The 19229-nt window shown below is 56.3% G+C and overlaps 1 protein-coding gene across 2 annotated transcripts; it reads left to right on the forward strand.

Annotated features, from left to right (window-relative positions):
• The first annotated feature begins 1586 nt into the window (after positions 1–1586).
• TFAP4 (transcription factor AP-4) lies at positions 1587–19012 on the forward strand. 2 transcript variants are annotated; one of them, XM_009195884.4, is made up of 7 exons: positions 1587–2091; positions 13001–13166; positions 13278–13376; positions 13754–13924; positions 15283–15423; positions 15637–15792; positions 17937–19012. In XM_009195884.4, the coding sequence occupies exons 1-7, from the start codon at positions 2003–2005 to the stop codon at positions 18129–18131; spliced, it is 1017 nt and encodes a 338-aa protein (XP_009194148.1). In that variant the 5' UTR covers positions 1587–2002; the 3' UTR covers positions 18132–19012. The 2 variants fall into 2 exon arrangements, with proteins under 2 accessions (XP_009194148.1, XP_009194149.1); XM_009195885.2 differs by lacking the exon at positions 1587–2091 and adding an exon at positions 8119–8151.
• The last annotated feature ends 217 nt before the right edge of the window (positions 19013–19229 follow it).

The raw sequence follows: 19229 nt of genomic DNA on the forward strand, positions 1-19229 counted from the left end.
TCATGAAAAACAGTAAGAAGTTTTTTTTTTTGTTTTTTTTGTTTTTTTTTGAGATGGAGTTTTGCTCTTGTTGCCCAGGCTGGTGTGCAATGGCACTATCTTGGCTCACTGCAGCCTCCACCCGCTGGTTCAAGCGATTCTCCTGCTTCAGCCTCCCGAGTAGCTGGGATTACAGGCATGCGCCACCACGCCCCCGGCTAATTTTGTATTTTCAGTAGAGACTGGGTTTCTCCGTGTTGGTCAGGCTGGTCTTGAACTCCCGACCTCAGGTGATCCACCTGCCTCAGCCTCCCAAAGTGCTGAGATTACAAGGGTGAGCCACCGCACCCGGCCGAAAGTTTGTTTGTTTGTTTGTTTTAAATAAAAATATAGTAAGCCTTCCAGAGACTTTTTTTGTGAAGTGGTCTGGGATCTCTCCTTAGAGAAACTGCCTAACAGGTTGCTTCAAGGATTGGAAAGCATGTATGCAAAACTGTTCTGCATCCACCGGGTGCTGGCAACATCTAACAATATTTCCCAATAATAACAGTAACTATTGTTACTAGTAGGAATAAGTCAAATTAGGAGGCGCGATTTAGGCGGAACCTGGAAGGCTGTGGGCAGGATCCAGGACATTCCAAGGCAGGCGTGGGCTTCCTGAGCCAGAAGCCAAACCTCCAGGAGCCAAGGGAGGGCCTGGGGCCGGAAGGTGGGGCGTGCGAGCGGAGGACGGAAGCTCGCCGCCAGGGTGCCCGTCCCTGCCCCAAGTCGTCACCCCCTCGTAGGGAGCGCACCCTGGCGGAGGTGCAAGTCCCACTCGGGCTTTGTTATGAATGAGAAGCTGCAGCCTTCAGCCCGCGGAGGGAACAGTGGGGGTCTGGGGGGAATAGCAGGACACCCGGCAGCAACCAGCAGACCTCCCGGCAGCGCCTGCAGCCTGGGCCCGGGGGCCGCTGCCGTTCGGGCCCGCCTCCACCTTCCCCTCTCCGCCGGGGGCCCGGGTTTCCTAGGGCGGCCCCAGCATCCTAGGCGCCCTTTGCCGTCCCCTCGCCGGGTCCAGGATTCCCAGGATCCGGAGTCCTTGCCGTGCGTCCAGCGGCGCGCAGCTCAGCAGGGAGGGAGAGAGGAGGCTGGCCGGCCTCGGAAGTCAGCCCCAAGTTACATGTGGGAAGCGGTGGCTGTGACGCAAGTTTCCAGGGGGCCCTGGGCTTGGCTCGAAGGGAGCACACCGGAGAGGCTCCGCTCGGTGCAGTTGCAATGGTGAAAAAGCAGAAGCCCCAAGCGCGAACCCCAGGCCGCCTTCCTTGCTGCCGCTGCACGCCCGACCCAGCCGCGCCCCCTCCTCCCCGCGGGCCGGCCGAGCGCGCGGACCCTGCACTGGGCAGTCGCCGCTGGACCCCGGGCTGCACAGGCTGGCCTCCCCGCGCGGTGGCTGGCCTTTTTTTTTTTTTTTTTTGCAACGCTTGCCAACCTGTCAGCTGATGGACCTCATCACCCATAGTGGCGCATGTAGCTCGGCCGCAGCTCGCTCCATTCACGACGCGCCCCCCAAGCCCGCCCGCGGGCCCCGGCCCCCTGTGCCCAGCGAGAGGCCTGCAGACCCCGGCTGCAGCCGGTCCCCAGGGGCCCGCGCCCCTCTCGCCCCGGCCTCGCGCCGCCTGGGGGGCGCTGCAAATAGTCCTTTGTTTACATGCAATTCCTTACTCCGCGGAAGGAGGCCGGGGGAGTGCTGAGTTTTCACCAGCTGTTTCCCGCCTTGAAACAGACATCTGATCAGCTGCAAACACACACACACACACATACACACGCCCGGGGAGGCAGGCCGGAGAGACCTCCCTCCCGCCCCTCCCGCCCGCCTCCCTCCCCTCGCCGCCGCCGCCGCCGCCGCCGCCGCCGCCGCCAGCATCTGGGACCGGCCGATTCTGCACCTCCGTCCGGCGCTGCCCTTTGATTCGGATTTCCATCTTGCATTCTCCGGCTGATCGCGGGATCTGGCTCGTGCAGAGGAGGGGGGCCGATCGCTATGGAGTATTTCATGGTGCCCACTCAGAAGGTGCCCTCTTTGCAACATTTCAGGAAAACAGAGAAAGAAGTGATAGGAGGGCTCTGTAGGTGTGTACTCCTCCTTCCCCCACCCCCTTCCTACCATTGCAGCCCCCGGCCAGCCCGCCCGGGCGGGCGCGCGTGTGCGCACGCATGGCCCGCGCCGCCGACCCCGCTAGCCTTTCTTAGCTGCCGGGACGGCTGCAGCCCCACGCGCCGGGTTCGCGCCGCCCCGGGACCCTCCTCTCTTGGAGCATGGGGGCCCCAAGCGGCCCCGGCCACTTTTGTCCGCTGCAGGCGGGCGAGTCGCAACGTTTGTAAATTGCAAACAGACCCACGTGGTTCTGCAGCAGTCCCGGCCATGCTTGGTGCTGGTGGCCTTCCCCCCCGCGCTTCCTCTTTCCCCCTCCCGCGGCAGCTTCCTTCCTCTCCTTCCTTCCTCGCGATCTTAGGTCGTCCCCATCCAAGGGGGTCTCGGGGCCCGGGGCGCGAGTGGGGGTGTAGCTAGGGCGGCTACAATGCAGCCATGCCGCGGCTCCCGGCGCGGGGTGGGGGCGGGGAGCCGGGCACTGTGCGTGTTTGCAGAGTGGGGCTGCAGCGGGGTTGGGGGCGTGCTCGCGTGTGGGTGTGGGGGGTGGGCGGGCCCCGAGGGGCCCGCGCGGCCGGTAGGGGCGCCGCGGCCCGGGACACGTTGGCTGCCGCTCGCTCGCCCGCCCGCTCCCGGGCGCTGTTTACTAGCGAGGCCTGGACGTGACTCTGCAGCCCTCTTGGAGTAGGCGGACCTCTGCGCGCGGCCTCGCGGGAGCTGTAGTTCTCCGTGTCCTGCTGGTGCAGCATTATGGGATTTGTAGGCGCTCCTGGGCCACGCTTTCCCTGCACAAAGCTCGGACCCATGGGCACGGTGGGCAAGGCAGGCCAGGTGGGCAGGCCTTTTGGGGAGGGGACACCTGAGGCCGCCTCTAGCCTCGCAGGGCAGCTTCCCGCCGCACGTGGGTTTCCTCTGCAAACTTTCCCATCCAACGCCCCTCCCCCCTGCCGTAAACCGAAAGCGTCGGGTCCCCCGGCCGGGTGGGTGGCCCGAGATCCGCAGGCCTCCCCAGAAGCCACTTTGCAAGCTTTGGTCCTAGGTTGCTCGAAACCCAAAGGGTGATGGATTCAAGGACCACACACAGCTAAGCCACCCCGCACACTTCTTAAAATGCACATGCCTGGAGCTCTGATCGCTGGCGCCCGGACATCTGCATTTTGAACGATCCCCCGGGTGGGGTATGGGGGAGGTGGGCGTTCTACGGAGTGCGCAAGTTTGGGACCTGCGGCCCCTTTCCTGCCGCGCTGCTCCAGGAGCGAAATGGCTCCCCAGGGCTGGAGCCACGTGCTCTGCCGCCCGAGGCAGTCTGGGCGGGGATTGAGGGAGGTGGAGCCCGCCGGTGTGGCACAGGCTGGTGGACACTAGCGCCTCGGAATCCGGCCTGGAGGGAAGGTTGCTGCACACGTGTAGACACTCCTGCCCAACCCACTGCCCCAGGGGTCCCCACCTTAAGGCTACTCTGAAGTTCCTGGTCAATACCTAGACTTGGGCCAGATGATGGGTTTGGCAGCTGGCAGGGATGCCCGGCTGGCCCTTCCACGAGGCCCACCTGGAGGACCCAGTAATAATAAGTAAAAAAAAAAAAATTCTTGAGCTGTTTTTAGGTTCTGGGGGCTCACTTTGCTAGAATTTTCTCATTGAATTGTCATAATCTTTCTATGAGTCAGAAGTGTCTTTTGATTCTGTGTAAAGAGGACACAGAGACTGGAGAAGGGACCACTACAGCAAGTGGTAGAGCTGCAACTTGAACCCTTGTCCTGGGGTTGCAGGCTGCTGCGGGGCTGGGCTGGGCAGCCTGCAGTGGTGCAGTTGAGCCGCTGTGCCTGCTGGAGAGGACATTCTGGGCCTGATCCTGGGCAGGGTTGGGGGGCCCTCTGGCTGCCATGCCTGGGCCTTGGGTGAGTCCTCTCAGGGCCCCCTAAGATTCTGGCTTCTATTTATCCCTGCCCCAAGCTTCCCTTTGGAGGATACCAGCAGTCCTCCAGAGTAGCTGGATCTTGGTAGGCCAAGGGCTTGAAGGTGTAGAGCCTTCGCCCAGGGTTGGGCACAGCAATGTCCATTGCAAGACAGTTGTCGGCTGTGCATTAGGCGTGGAGTTGGGGGTCCTGGATTTGTTTATCTTCAGTAGGGGTTGCAGGGTGAGGTGGGAAGCCTGTCCGGGGTCAAACGTGTGCTTTAGGCAGGACCTTCTGGCCAGATGCATTTGCTTTTCTGGGTCATCTCAGGCTGGTGGGCTTTGCTCCATCCCTCAGTGACCAGCAGGGATTTCCCTTTCTGTCTCCCAGGCCTGCCAGAGGGGAGTGTAGGGCACAGTGCTGTGCACACAAGCTGCATGTTTTGGACCTGTCGCCTAATGGTTCTGTCTCTGGAAAAGAGTGCACCTGTGAGAAAATTAGCTATGAGTATGGAAAGTGCCTGGTAGCTGTTAAAATGACATTCAGTCCTTTTTTTTTTTTTGAGACAGAGTCTCACTCTGTCACCCAGAATGGAGTGCAGTGCTGCAATCTTGGCTCTCTGCAACCTCCGCCTCCTAGGTTCAAGCGACTTTCCTGCCTCAGCCTCCCAAGTAGCTGGGATTGCAGACATGTGTCACCATGCCTGGCTAATTTTTGTATTTTTAGTAGAGATGGGGTTTCACCATGGTGGTTGGCCAGGCTGGTCTCGAACCCCTGACCTCAGGTGATCTGCCCACCTTGGCCTCCCAAAGTACTAGGATTACAGGCATGAGCGACTGCGCCCAGCCACTGACATTCACAGTCTTTTTTTTTTTTTTTTTTGAGATGGAGTCTCGCTCTGTCACCCAGGCTGGAGTGCAGTGGTCCGATCTCGGCTCACTGCAAGCTCAGCCTCCCGGGTTCACGCCATTCTCCTGCCTCAGCCTCCTGAGTAGCTGGGACTACAGGCGTCCGCCACCTCGCCCGGCTAGTTTTTTTTTTTTTATTTTTTAATAGAGACGGGGTTTCACCGTGTTAGCCAGGATGGTCTCAGATCTCCTGACTTCGTGATCCGCTCGTCTCAGCCTCCCAAAGTGCTGGGATTACAGGCTTGAGCCACCGCGCCCGGCAACATTCAGAGTCTTAAAGGCATGTATATGGGCAGGTATATGGTAGTCTCTATCCGTATCTTGTGTTTTTTTGTTTGTTTGTTTTGAGATGGACTCTCACTCTGTCGCACAGGCTGGAGTGCAGTGGCACAATCTCAGCTCACTGCAATTTCCGCCACCAGGGTTCAAGCGATTCTCCTGCCTCAGCCTCCTAAGTAGCTGGGACTACAGGCCCGCTCCACCATGCCTGGCTAATTTTTGTATTTTTAGTACAGACGGGGTTTCACCATGTTGGCCAGGATGGTCTCTATCTCCTGATCTTGTGATCTGCCCGCCTCATTCTCCCAAAGTGCTGGGATTACAGACATGAGCCACTGTGCCCGGACTCTCAATCTGTGTTTTGTTTTTTTTTTTCTTTTTGAGACGGAGTCTCAGAGTCTCACTCTGTCGCCCAGGCTGGAGTGCGGTGGCGCAATCTCAGCTCACTGCAAGCTCCGCCTCCTGATTCACGCCATTCTCCTGCCTCAGCCTCCCTAGTAGCTAGGACTACAGCTTGCCACCACGCCCGGCTAATTTTTTTTGTATTTTTCGTAGAGACGGGGTTTCACCGTGTTAGCCAGGATGGTCTCGATCTCCTGACCTCGTGATCTGCCCGCCTTGGGCTCCCAAAGTGCTTGGATTACAGGCATGAGCCACTGCACCCGGCTCCATCTGTATCTTAAAGCTCCTGGACCCTGCTCATTGGCTCAAGCCTGTAATCCCAGTAATTTGTAAGGCCGAGGCGAAAGAATCATTTGAGCCCAGAAGTTCGAGACCAGCCTGGGCAACATAGCAAGACCCCACCTCTACAAAAAGTGAAAAAATTAGCCTGGCATGGTGGCATGTGCCTGTAGTCTCAGGGAGAGGCTCATGGGAGGCTCACGGGAGGCTGAGGCAGGAGGATTGCTTGAGCCTGGGAATTGGAGATTACAGTGAGCTATGATCATACCACTGCACTCTAGCCTGGATAACAGAGACCCTGCCTCTTAAAAAAAACAGTAAGACTGGGCACAGTGGCTCACTCTTGTAACCCTAGCACTTTGGGAGGCCAAGGCGGGAGGATCACTTGAGCCCAGGAGTTTGAGACCAGCCTCAGCAACGTGACGAAACCCTGTTTCTACTAAAAATACAAAAAACTAGCCGAGTGTGGTGGTGTGTACTTCCAGTTGCTTGGGAGGCTGAGGAAGGAGGATGATCTGGGTTCAAGAAGTTGATGCTACAGTGAGCCAAGATCATGCCATTGCACTCCAGCTTGGGTGATGGGAGTGAGACCATGCTTCTAAATAAATAAATAAATAAGAATTTAAAAAATAAAATAAAATTTAAAAAGCTCCCATAAGAAGGAGTTCGAGAAAATTGAAGGCTTTGGAGTGTTCGTTGGGTCCCTGATTTATTTATGAAGCAACAACATTCTTCTGGGACTGAGGATACAGCCACGAACAGGATGTGACTCCTGTCTTCAGCAGCTCACAGCCTCGTGGTCCTAAAAGGTCTTGTAGACCCTGCTAAGAGTTTCATGGGTTGTCTTGGACACCTGGGTGCAAACTAACTCTTGGGCTTCGGCCTCCCGAATACTGGGACTACAGGCACACGCCATGACACCTGGCTAATTTTTGTGTTTTTAGTAGAGAGGGGGTTTCACCATGTTGGCCAGGCTGGTCTGGAACTTCTGACCTCAGGTGATCTGCCCACCTCAGCCTCCCGAAGTGTTGGGATTACAGGCGTGAGCCACCGTGCCCAGCCTTTCTTGATCTCTTTTAAACTTCACCATGACCCTGGGAAGTGAAGCAATGTTTCCATATTTTACAGATGGGGGAAACTGAGGCTTGGTGTTCCTCAGCTAGTAAGTGGCAAGGCTGGACTTTTTGCACTTGAGCCCAGTGCAGGATTCCCACTGATGGGCTGGAGGAGCTTTGGGGGAGGGAGGCAGGGATGTTTCTGATGGGAACAGCCTGGGCATGGTGTGTTCTGGGCCCGCGGGGAAGGGCACAGACTGGCCTGGTCAGAGCGCAGAGTGTGGGTGAGTGGTGTAGCAGCAGTGGAGATGGAGCATGGACGAGAACCTTGGGCTGATTAGGTGAGAGAAGGATGAGTGAGTGCCTTAGTGCTTTTTTGGGTTTGGGAGAATCCCGTGTGGACTTTCCCATGTTGACTGTGTAGATGTTAAGTGACCCTGAGGTGTGTGAGTGACTTCAGGGCAGTGGGAAAGTTCTCAGTGGCCGGTTTGAGGCTGGACCTCAGCAGGCAGGTGTAGAGGGATTGTGGGTACTTAGCTTTGGGCTGGGCAGGGATAGGTACCTGGCAGGGTTCTAGACTTGAAGGGTGTGCCCCATCCCCCTAAGTGTCTGGTTAAGACACCAGTGTCAGTCTCAGATTTTGTGAGTGCTGTGGTGGTAGGTGTGGCGGCTCTGGTCTTAGCATCCAAGGCTGGCGCCCAAATTTTGTTCCTTGGCCATTGCCTGCTCAGTGACCTGTCTTATTCCTAAATCTAGGGCAGCCCCTGGTTGGCCCCAGGAGGCTGGCTTGTGAGAAGCAAGAGAGCCTCAGTGTGGCTGGGCATGGTGGCTCAGGCGTATAATCCCAGCACTTTGGGAGGCCGAGGCGGATGGATCATTTAAGGTCAAGAGTTTGAGACCATTCTGGCCAACATGATGAAACCCTGTCTCTACTAAAAACACAAAAATTAGCCGGGCATGGTGGTGGGCGCCTGTAATCCCAGCTACTCTGGAGGCTGAGGCATGAGAATTGCTTGAACTCGGGAGGTAGAAATTGCAGTGAGCTGAGATTGCGCCACTGCACTCCAGCCTGCGCAACAGAGCAAGGCTACGTCTCAAAAAACAAACAGACAAACAAACACCCCCCCCATAATTAGCCGGGCATGGTGGCTCACGCCTGTAATCCCAGCTACTTGGGAAGCTGAGGCATGAGAAGCGCTTGAACTCGGGAGGCGGAGATTGCGGTGAGCCAAGATTGTGCCACTGCACTGCAGTCTGGGCAATAGAACGAGGCTCAAGTCAAAAAAAAAAAAAAGGCCGGGCGCGGTGGCTCAAGCCTGTAATCCCAGCACTTTGGGAGGCCGAGATGGGCGGATCACGAGGTCAGGAGATCGAGACCATCCTGGCTAACACGGTGAAACCCCGTCTCTACTAAAAACACAAAAAACTAGCCGGGCGAGGTGGCAGGCGCCTGTAGTCCCAGCTACTCGGGAGGCTGAGGCAGGAGAATGGCGTGAACCCGGGAGGCGGAGCTTGCAGTGAGCTGAGATCCGGCCACTGTACTCCAGCCTGGGCGGCAGAGCAAGACTCCGTCTCAAAAAAAAAAAAAAAAAAAAGGGAACCTCGGTGTCAGTGGACTTGGGCCACCTTTGATTCTCACCTGGAGGACTCTGAAGTGGCCAGGGAGAGGATAGTGGACCTTTAGTGTGTGTGTAGGACCTTTACAGACCTTAACTGTAAATGCAAAACCCCAGAAAGAGCTATCAGAAACTTTCAGGCATTTGCAGAAAAATCCACTTTATCCAGTGCAGTATCACCTGGAAATTTCAATTAACCATCCTTCATCAACAGGAACCCCTGGTTGGTCAGCCATCAGAAGCCCTGGTTGGTCAGCATTCCACCAATAAGAATTCCTGGTTAGCCGACACTTCGCCAATCACAACCCCTGGTTAGCTCCTATTCCACCAATCAGAAGCCTTGGTTAGAATGCATTCTATTAAAGGACTCTTGTCGGCTGGTACTTCCAGGGCAATTTAGGTGAGTTATAATTGAGGATCTTGGTGGCATATTCAGGTCCCCACGAGGAACTGTACCTTTGAGGGGGAAATTTGCTTTCTTGGATTTAAGAAAGTGCTTAACCTAAGTTAAGCACTAGGTTAGCCAGCAACTGGTTTCTGAGCCAGGAGACTGGGCTGATGGCTTTGGAGAGGAAGGATGCAGGATGGAGCATTGGAGAAGCTGGGCCGGCAGATTCTGGTGCAGAGGAGGAGGCGACACAGGCCCCTGATCCCAGCCCCAGCTCCTCTTCCTTGTGAGAACTTCCGGCTGGGGTTTTCGGGACTCGGGTCTGGTGGTCTCCTTTGGTCTCCCGGTTAGTGGGCTGCTTTGTGGGGAAGGGAAAGAAGAGGCTGAGGGTCAGCTCCCAAGAGCAGAGGAATTGGTGGGACTTGGGCCGGGAGGTGCAGGAGGGTGCATTTGGCTGCACCCTGCCCTGCCCGGCTGCTGGGTGTGACCTTGGGCAAGTCACCTCACTTGTGGGCTTGTGTTCAGAGGGGCAGGGGTGGTGGCTGAGCTTACAGTCACACCCTCCCTTCTGGTAAGTGGTGGGCTGTGTGAACCAGCGGTCAGTAGAGGCGCTTCAGTGGGTTGGCATCTGCAGGTTGCTCTTGTGCCCCGTCTGGCTGCTTGACCTTGGGATCATCACCTCCCTTCCCAGGACCCTGCATTGCTTGCTCGCTGTAATCTTGGCCACCCCACTGGGTTTCTGTGAGAATCAGGCAAGCAAAAATGTAAACGAGGTCTGTAAATAATAAAAAGAGTTACACGATTACAGCGATTTCCGAATGCCTGGTCCTTTTTTTTTTTTTTCTTTTGAGACAGCGTCTCACTCTGTTGCCCAGGCTGGAGTATAGTGACACGATCACAGCTCACTGCAGCCTCAACCTCCTGGGCTTATTCCATCCTCCCACCTTAGCCTCCTGAGTTGCTGGAACAATAGACACACTCCACCATGCCTGGCTGATTTCTTTAATTTTTTGTAGTGATGGGGTCTCACTCTGTTGCCCAGGCTGGTCTTGAACTCTGGGGCTCAAGCGGTCTTCCTGCTTTGGCCTCCCAAAGTGCTAGGATTATAGGTGTGAGCCACTGTGCCTGCACTCGTCTTCTCTTTTATGGGGATAACTGTCACCTGCCGGTTGGGGCATCTGGGTCTGTGGGACGGTCAGAGCTCATTCTGGCCTATGGTCTGACACCTGTTCTGGGGTCAGGGTTCAAGTCCCAGTACTTGCTGCAGCTGGTCCCTACCCAAACTTCTGTGTGCCCCTCTTTACATGGGAGTCTTTAGGCCGCCTGACTCAGGAAGATTGTGACAATTCAGTGAGAAAATTCTAGCCAAAAACTTAAAAAAAGCAATGTACCCATCTGTTGTGGACCCTCCAGGAGGGCCAGCTCTCAGGTGGCCCAAGGCTGAACTTGGTGCTCCCTTTTCACCCCCAGGCCCTAGTCAGCTCTGGCCTTTGGGCATCGCCAGGAGGGGCTCAGGGGCTGGATGGGCAGGGGTCTCTCCCCACATCTCTCCTGAGGGGGATGGCGTTGCCTCCAGATTGCATTTACCTTGTGGCTTGCTATGGACATCTCTTCCCACCTCTTACTTCCAAAGAGCCCCACGTTTAAGCCACCCACTGCAGAGCAGTCTTGGTCCCCTTGGCCTGCTGGCCTCTCCGAGATGGTATGGTCTGAGGCCATGCCAGGCCTGGGGGCCTGGACTCTGCCCCAAGGCCGGGCCACACACAGCTGTGCAGCAGGCCTGCTCCAGTCCCCCTGTTACCTCCACTTCAGGGCAGGGGAACTGGGAGAAGTGAGGGCACTGATATCCAACTGACCCTAAAACCATCCCCTCTCTGCCCTGAACCCTAAAGTCTCTCATGGAACGTGGGGGGCATGGGTCCCTTTTGCAGTGCTGACATTTCAAGACCCTGTAAGCGACTTGTACCCTGGGTACAGGCCCTGGGTCTTTGGATCCTGATGGAGGAGGGGGCTTGGCTTGATGAGGATGGAAGGAGGCTGATTTGCATCCAGACTCCCGGCGTCGGAAAGCTCTCTATTGGCAGAGGAAGCTGAGGCCGGGGAAGGGGCAGGGATGCGTCCAGGGTCCAACAGGGAGCCAAGGCTGGACAGATGGGGCAGGCTGGGTGGGGCCAGGAAGGCCACGGCAGTTTCCAGCTGTTGCAGATGTGCTCCCTCCTGGGTCCATCCAAACTCCTTTCCGCCTGCGGACTGGCGAAGGGGACAGGGCATACAGCATGGGAGTTAGACTTGCCAGCGCCTTGACCCCAGACTGCCCCCGTCAATGGAGCAGGAGCTGCCCAGAACCTTTTTCCTGTTCTCCCAGATTCAGGGGCGTGAGCCCCCTTGGACCAGTCCTGGAACAGGGCACCCCGGGAGGGCCCCTCAGGAAGAGGCCCGGGCTGCGGCTTCGGGTGGGGCCGGCAGACTTTGCTGGGAGCCCAGCATCTGGAAGCCATCAGGCCAGGGGCGGGGGGAGTTGCAGGGGAGGTCTAGGGAGGGGGACATGCCTCCTCCAGGCCACACACAGGCCCAACCCTCGGGGAGCGTGGCCTTGGGCCCACAACTGCTGCCTCTGCTCGCTGGCCGGCAGCCCCGCCCCCTGGCGCACACGCCCCGCCCTCATCCTAAGCCACGCCCCAGCCAGCAGCCACGCCCTCTTTCCCCTGGCTGCCTTCTCGTCGCACTGGTCGCTGCTCCTGCAAGGGTCAGTAGCGCTCCCCACAGCATGGTGGGAGCCTCGCTTCTCCAGCACGGGGTGGAATTGTCTCTTGGAGTGGGTGGGCTGTGGGGAACAGTGTCCCCAGGGGTTGTTGGCTTGGTGTCTTTTTGGAGAGTGAGTGGTATTTGTCTTCTGTGAAGTCTTAGTCTAGTGGGGCTGGGGCTTGTGGTGCGAGGCGTGGCCGTGAGGGTAGGAAGGGAGTGCGGATGTCTTCCTCAGTCCTGGGGTGGCAAAGCCTCAGACGCTGAAGAGGTGCCCCAGGTGCCCAGCAAGTCACTCAGAAGTGCTCCAGGAGCAGGGACAGCGTCCCTGAATATCGTCTGCATCCCACGTGCATAAGAATCACACCACCCACGTTTCTGGGCCCCACCGGGCCTGCTAGTCAGACGCTGGGGCCAGCACCCATCGTCTGCACAGTTTCTAAGCTCCTGGATGTTTCGATGTTCAGACACACTGGGAATTCTGTTCCGGAGGAGAGACTGCTCCCCATGAGGAAAGCCAGGGACGGGATGGGTTTTGTTGTTGCTGTTGAGACAAGGTCTTGCTCCGTTGCCCAGACTGAAGCACATGGCGTGATCATAGTTTAGTGCAGCCTCCAACTCCTGGGCTCAAGCAGTCCTCCACTTCAGCCTCCTGAGTAGCTGGCACTACAGGCGTGCACCACCACACCTTGCTAATTTTATTTTTTTGTAGAGACAGGGTCTCATTACGTTGCCTAGGCTGATCTCAAACTCTTGGGCTCAATGATCCTTGGCCTTGACCTCCCAAAGAACTGGGATTACTGTGCCTGGCCCGGGGTGGGTTCTGAGCAGACTATCTTACCCTCAGTCAGCTGATTCAGTCCGCCCTGGTGTCCCAAAGAGCACCCCTCCATCACCCCGTGGGGGTGGCCTGGCATCTTTTGCAGGAGGGGAGGGATACAGGTTCCACTGGGGCCCTCTGGAGATGAATGATAAAGAGGGCGTCGGCCGGGCGCGGTGGCTCAAGCCTGTAATCCCAGCACTTTGGGAGGCCGAGGCGGGCGGATCACGAGGTCAGGAGATCGAGACCATCCTGGCTAACACAGTGAAACCCCGTCTCTACTAAAAATACAAAAAATTAGCCGGGCGTGGTGGCGGCGCCTGTAGTCCCAGCTACTCGGGAGGCTGAGGCAGGAGAATGGCGTAAACCCGGGAGGCGGAGCTTGCAGTGAGCCGAGATCGGGCCACTGCACTCCAGCCTGGGCGACAGAGCGAGACTCCGCCTCAAAAAAAAAAAAAAAAAAAAGAGGGCATCTTGGCCGAGCTTGTCCCTGTCCTCTCTGGCAGCCTTGCCAACATTCCACTAACTCCCGAGACTCAGCGGGACCAGGAGCGGCGGATTCGAAGGGAGATCGCCAACAGCAACGAGCGGAGGCGCATGCAGAGCATCAACGCAGGATTCCAGTCCCTCAAGACCCTCATCCCCCACACAGATGGAGAGAAGCTCAGCAAGGTGGGTGAGAGCAGGGAGGGCTTCCTGGAGGAGGCGGCAGGCTCCCGCCGGGAGAGGAAAGTGAGCTCTGGTAAACACTGCCAGCCTGACTCGGCTTTTCCACGCCCTCAGGCAGCCATTCTCCAGCAGACAGCCGAGTACATCTTCTCCTTGGAGCAGGAGAAGACCAGGCTCCTGCAGCAGAACACACAGCTCAAGCGCTTCATCCAGGTGCGCCCTGTCCTCCTTCCTGGCTCCCTCTCCCTGGCATGGGCATGCCTAGTACCCAGCCATGGGCCTGGGACTCAGGTGTGGCTGCAGGCCCCTTCTTGCCCACTGACAAGTACTTACAGGCACTTGTTTTCCTGCCCTGGCCTCAGTTTCCCCATCGGTCAAGTGCGGTGGAGTGGGCTCTGGAAGGAGCCAGGTGACTGTTCTGGAAAGCAGCCCATTCTCCTGGCATTTGGCTGGTTTGTTGGACTTGCAGAAGGGGCTCCCTAATGAAGATTCACCTGTGTTGGGCAGCTTTGGGGGGCTGCGATGGAGCCCCAATCTCCGTGGTAGTACCGAGGTGTCAGGCACACTGACCGACTCCTTGGGGTCCCCAGGAGCTGAGCGGCTCGTCCCCCAAGCGACGGCGGGCAGAAGACAAGGATGAAGGCATCGGCTCTCCGGACATCTGGGAGGACGAGAAGGCGGAGGACCTGCGGCGGGAGATGATTGAGCTGCGGCAGCAGCTGGACAAGGAGCGCTCGGTGCGCATGATGCTGGAGGAGCAGGTGAGGCAGCGCCCTCTGCTGGGCGCGGCGCGCGGTGCAGCGGGCGTGGAGCCTGGGGTCGCCCCTCATGCTCTGTGGCCTTGGGTTGAACCCTATTTGCAGGAGCATCTGCTGCGGTGCCAGGCCTAGGAGTGGGGCGCAAGCCAGACACGTCCCTGCCCTCGGGAGCCACCGTCTGCATCGGGGTGGGGGAGATTAGTCAAAAGATCTCAAAAATGTAACCATGCTTTGGGAGGCCGAGGCGGGTGGATCACCTGAGGTCAGGAGATCAAGACCATCTTGGCTGACACGGCGAAACCCTGTCTCTACTAAAAATACAAAAAAAAAAAAAAAAATTAGCTGGGCGTGGTGGTTGGCGCGTGTAGTCCCAGCTGCTCGGGAGGCTACAGCAGGAGAATGGCGTGAACCCAGGAGGCGGAGCTTGCAGTGAGCCGAGATCTTGCCACTGCACTCCAGCCTGGGCAACACAGCGAGACTCCGTCTCAAAAAAAAAAAAAGTAAACACGATGGGCTGGGTATGGTGACTCACACCTGTAATCCCAGCACTTTGGAGGGCTGAGGTGGGAGGATTGCTTGAGCCCAGGAGTTTGAGATTGGCCTGGGAAGCATAGTGAGACCCTGTCTCTACCAAAAAATATATGAAAATTACCCAGGTGTGGTGGGGTGTGCCTGTAGTCCCAGCTGCTCAGGAGGCTGAACTGGGAGGATTGCTTGAACCCAGAAGGTGGAGGCTGCAGTGAGCCATGATTGCACCATGGCACTCCAGCCTGGGCAACAGAGTGAGACCCTGTCTCAAAAAAAAAAAAAAAAAAAAGGGCTAAGTGTGGTGGTGCACATCTGTGGTCCCAGCTACTTGGGAGGCTGAACTGGGAGGATCACTTGAGCCCAGGAGGTGGAGGCTGCAGTGAGCTGTGATTGTGCCACTACACTGCAGCCTGAGTGACAGAGGGAGACCATGTCTCAAAGAAACCAAAAAACAAAAACAAAAAACTTAACCATAATGTAGGCCAGGCTGGAGCTGTGGCATCAGTAGGGGTTTTTCAAGGGACGCCCCACGGCTTTTCCCTGGAAGTGGGAAGTTGAGTCTCATGGTTAACCAAAGGACAGAGAAGGGTGTTCCTGGCAGAGGGAAAGCCATAGGCAAAGGCTCGGGCAGGAGGGAGCATGGTCCAGTGGGGGCTGAGGTGGGAGGCGAGAGGAGCCAGGGACTGAAGGGCTCTGGAAAGGCTTCTGGCCTCTGCTGAGGGGGTCCCGCCCCGTGGTAGGGTTTTCAGCAGGAGTGAATGAGCTGCTGTAGGACTGATAGGGCAGGGTGTGCTCCCGGTCCTGGCCCTGAGCCCAGGCTGTCCTGCCTCCAGGTGCGATCGCTGGAGGCCCACATGTACCCGGAAAAGCTCAAGGTGATTGCGCAGCAGGTGCAGCTGCAGCAGCAGCAGGAACAGGTGAGGCTGCTGCACCAGGAGAAGCTGGAGCGGGAACAGCAGCACCTGCGGACCCAGGTGAGCAGGAGGCGCCTGGGAGGGGGCTCTGGGAATCGGGAAGGGGACAGGGGATCTTGAATGGCAGAAGCCTCTCCCTAGGCCACCTCCTCTCTGTTTCTTAATATAAAGGGGATGAGGCAGTTATATATATACTGGCCGGCTCTGCATGAAAGGGAGGTGGATGGGCCGAGAGAAGCCTTGAGAGAAAGGCTGAGGGCTTCTGTCTTGCAGCTTCTGCCCCCTCCGGCCCCCACCCACCACCCCACGGTGATCGTGCCGGCACCACCTCCCCCTCCCTCCCACCACATCAACGTCGTCACCATGGGCCCCTCCTCGGTCATCAACTCTGTTTCTACATCCCGGCAAAATCTGGACACCATCGTGCAGGTACCTGAGCTTGGGAAAGGGGCAGCTTGTGGGGGTCATACTCCAGCAACAGGCTCTTTAGGGGAGACTAGAAAATAAGGGGCGGAAGAGGAGGAAGATGGTGCTTGTGTGGGAGGGGGTGGAGGGCTGGAAACCTTGGGGCGCCCCCTCCTCAGATCTGCAAGTGGAGAATGTGAGGGCCAGAGACCTGGGCAGGGCCTACCATGCCAGTAGGAGGAGTTGGCCAGGAAGACTGTCCCTTCCCTCAATATGGGGTTTCCGGAGAGGGCCCTTTGCTCCCAGAACCCCCTGGTTAAAGAGTTCCTGCATTCAGCTTTTGGGTTGGTCCGGAACATGGTCTCACCTCCATCTCCTAGGACCTGGATGGAGATGCAGGTGGCAGGGTTGGTGACAGTTGGGCCTCCTAGAGAGGAGGAAGCTCTGTGGGTCAAGCTTGAAGTTATAGTTGCTTTCAGCCTTCAACAGGGCCCCTTGAGGGACCCAACGTCAGAAATCAGTAAATCAGTAAATAAATAAATAACTCAACCAAAAAAGCCAAAACAGGAAAAAAAAAAATCCATCAATCTCCTCGAATTTTAATTGCTCATAAACCTTCCTAATTGTGTAATACAATTAATAACAAAGGCCTTTAATAAGTTAATAGGCAAGCTTTAAAATACATAAACATATGGCCAGGTGGGGTGGCTCACACCTGCAATCCTAGCACTTTGGGAGGCCGAAGTGGGTGGATCACCTGATGTCAGGAGTTTGAGACTAGCCTGGCCAACATGGTGAAAACCCCGTCTCTATTAAAAATACAAAAATTAGCTGGATGTGGTGGTGCATGCCTGTAGTCCCAGCTATTCCGGAGGCCGAGGCAGGAGAATCGCTTCAACCTGGGAGGCAGAAGTTGCAGTGAGCTGAGATTGCACCACTGCACTCCAGCCTAGGTGACACAGCGAAATTCTTTCTCAAAAAACAAAACATATGAAAGACATACATAATTTCTTTCTTTTTTTTTTTTTGGAGATGGAGTTTCACTCTTGTTGCCTAGGCTGGAGTGCAGTGGTGGGATCTCAGCTCACCGCAATCTCTGCCTCCCAGGTTCACGTGATTCTCCTGCCTCAGCCTCCCGAGTAGCTAGGATTACAGGCACGCGCCACCATGCCCGGCAAATTTTGTATTTTTAGTAGTGACGGGGTTTCTCCGTGTTGGTGAGGCTGGTCTCGAACTCCTGACCTCAGTAGATCCGCCCATCTTGGCCTCCCAAAGTGTTGAGATTACAGGCGTGAGCCATCACGCCTGGCTGATACATATAATTTCTTTTTTTTTTTTTTTTTTTTTTTTTGAGACGGAGTCTTGCTCTGTCCCCCAGGCTGGAGTGCAGTGGCTGGATTTCAGCTCACTGCAAGCTCCGCCTCCTGGGTTTACGCCATTCTCCTGCCTCAGCCTCCTGTGTAGCTGGGACTACAGGCGCCCGCCACCTCGCCCGGCTAGTTTTTTGTATTTTTTAGTAGAGGCGGGGTTTCACTGTGTTAGCCAGGATGGTCTTGATCTCCTGACCTTGTGATCCGCCTGTCTCGGCCTTCCAAAGTGCTGGGATTACAATACATATAATTTCTAAGCAGCACTGGGACTGTCGTCTTCCTGGAATGGATTTTTCAATGTAACAGAGGGTTTTGGGAAGTTTGTTCCTCAGTCAGGTGTGGTGGCCTTTGCCTGTAATCCCAGCACTTTGGGAGGCTGAGGCAGGAAGATTGCCTGAGGTCAGGAGTTCAAGATCAACTTGGGCAACATAGCAAGAACCCCCTCGTCTCTACCAAAAATACAAAAGTTAGCTGGGAGTGGTGATGCACCCCTGTGGTTCTAGCTACTAGGGAGGGAGTGGTAGGAGGATTGCTTGAGCCCAGGAGTCTGAGGCTGCGGTGAGCTATGATCGTGCCACTGCACTCTAGCCTGGGTGACATAGCGAGACCTTGTCTCCAAAAGAAAAGTACAAGGAGTTTGTTTTTCCTGGACTCTAGTGGGCCTCCCCTGCTGCTTTGCAAGGCTTATTTCTGGGATATGTGTTTTGGGGGTGACAGTGGCTGGCTGAGGGCCCCCACCGTCTCCTGGCTGGCCGTATATGCCCGGCCGAGCCTTCTCAGTGGTTCATCCCTGTCCAGGCAATCCAGCACATCGAGGGCACCCAGGAAAAGCAGGAGTTGGAGGAGGAGCAGCGGCGAGCTGTCATCGTGAAGCCCGTGCGCAGCTGCCCGGAGGCCCCCACCTCTGACACCGCCTCCGACTCCGAGGCCTCAGACAGTGACGCCATGGACCAGAGCCGGGAGGAGCCTTCGGGGGACGGGGCGCTTCCCTGACTACCCCCCCTGCCCTCCTCTCCCTTCTGGGGGCTGGAGGGAGCCGGGGCAGCCACAGGGAGAGACATGGGTGAATGAGTGAGAAATTTTTACAAAATTACGATGTCATTTGGGTCTCTTTTATGACCTCTTTTTCAATACTGTAAATCGACCTTTGAACGAAGCCACTCAACCCGAGATTCCAGGGCTGGGGTGTCGCAGAGCGTGTGGGAGCATCGGGACCCCAGGGCTGGGCCTCGGCCCCGGGGGCTGGGGGAAGCTGACACGGAGATGCCTGGCCTTTCTCTGCCAAAAAGCATTTTTTTTCCTTTAAATATGTTTTTTAAGAACAGGGAGAATCAAACAAAACCCCAGGTTGTTTCTTCCGTGCCCAGAGCCAGCCTAGGACTGTCAGCCTTCGATCCCCTTTCCCTCCTCTTTTTGGGTTTTCTTCTTTCTCCTTTAAGCACTTAGATGGGTTGGGGTCAGACTGGGCCGGGGCGTCCTAGGGGCCCGGGGGTCTCCGTTGCTTCTCGGTTGGGGTTTGCTGCTGCTGTGCCCCCCTCCCGCTTCCCCATCTCGGCACTAGAATTCGCCACTTCCCCACCCCCCAGCCCCCACCTCTGCCTCCGGGTCTCATCTTCCACCCCAAAAATGTCTGTCTCTCTCTTTTTGTTTTGTTTGTTGTTGGTTTTGTTTTGTTTTTTTTTTGGTTTTGCTTTCTGTTTTTTTGTTTTGTTTTGTTTCTCTTTTCTGTTTTTTTTTTTTTTTTTTACAATTTTGAGGTCTTCGTGTTCAAGGAGAAGCTATTATATTTTGTTAAGAAAGTGGGGAGAAAAAAACCAAGAGGCCACCGTGCCTTTGTAAAGAAACAAAATAAAGTTTGTACTTTGTTTTTTAGATCCTGAGTCTCCTGGGTGTGCGCTGGCCTGAAGACCAGGGCAGGGCTACCACGTCTAGAGTAGGGGGGCTCCTTGGGCCCCCCAAAGTGGACTGGGTGTGTGTGAGCACAAGCACCTCAGCTTGTGTGTGGTGTTGCGATGAGAAATTGGGGTCCTCAGTTTCCCTGGGATTACCCTGGGGATTCTGTAAAGGTGGAAGATGGTGTTGAGGTTGGGG

The sequence above is a fragment of the Papio anubis genome, chromosome 18 (genome assembly GCF_008728515.1).
Source record: "Papio anubis isolate 15944 chromosome 18, Panubis1.0, whole genome shotgun sequence".
Taxonomy (NCBI): Eukaryota; Metazoa; Chordata; class Mammalia; order Primates; family Cercopithecidae; genus Papio; species Papio anubis.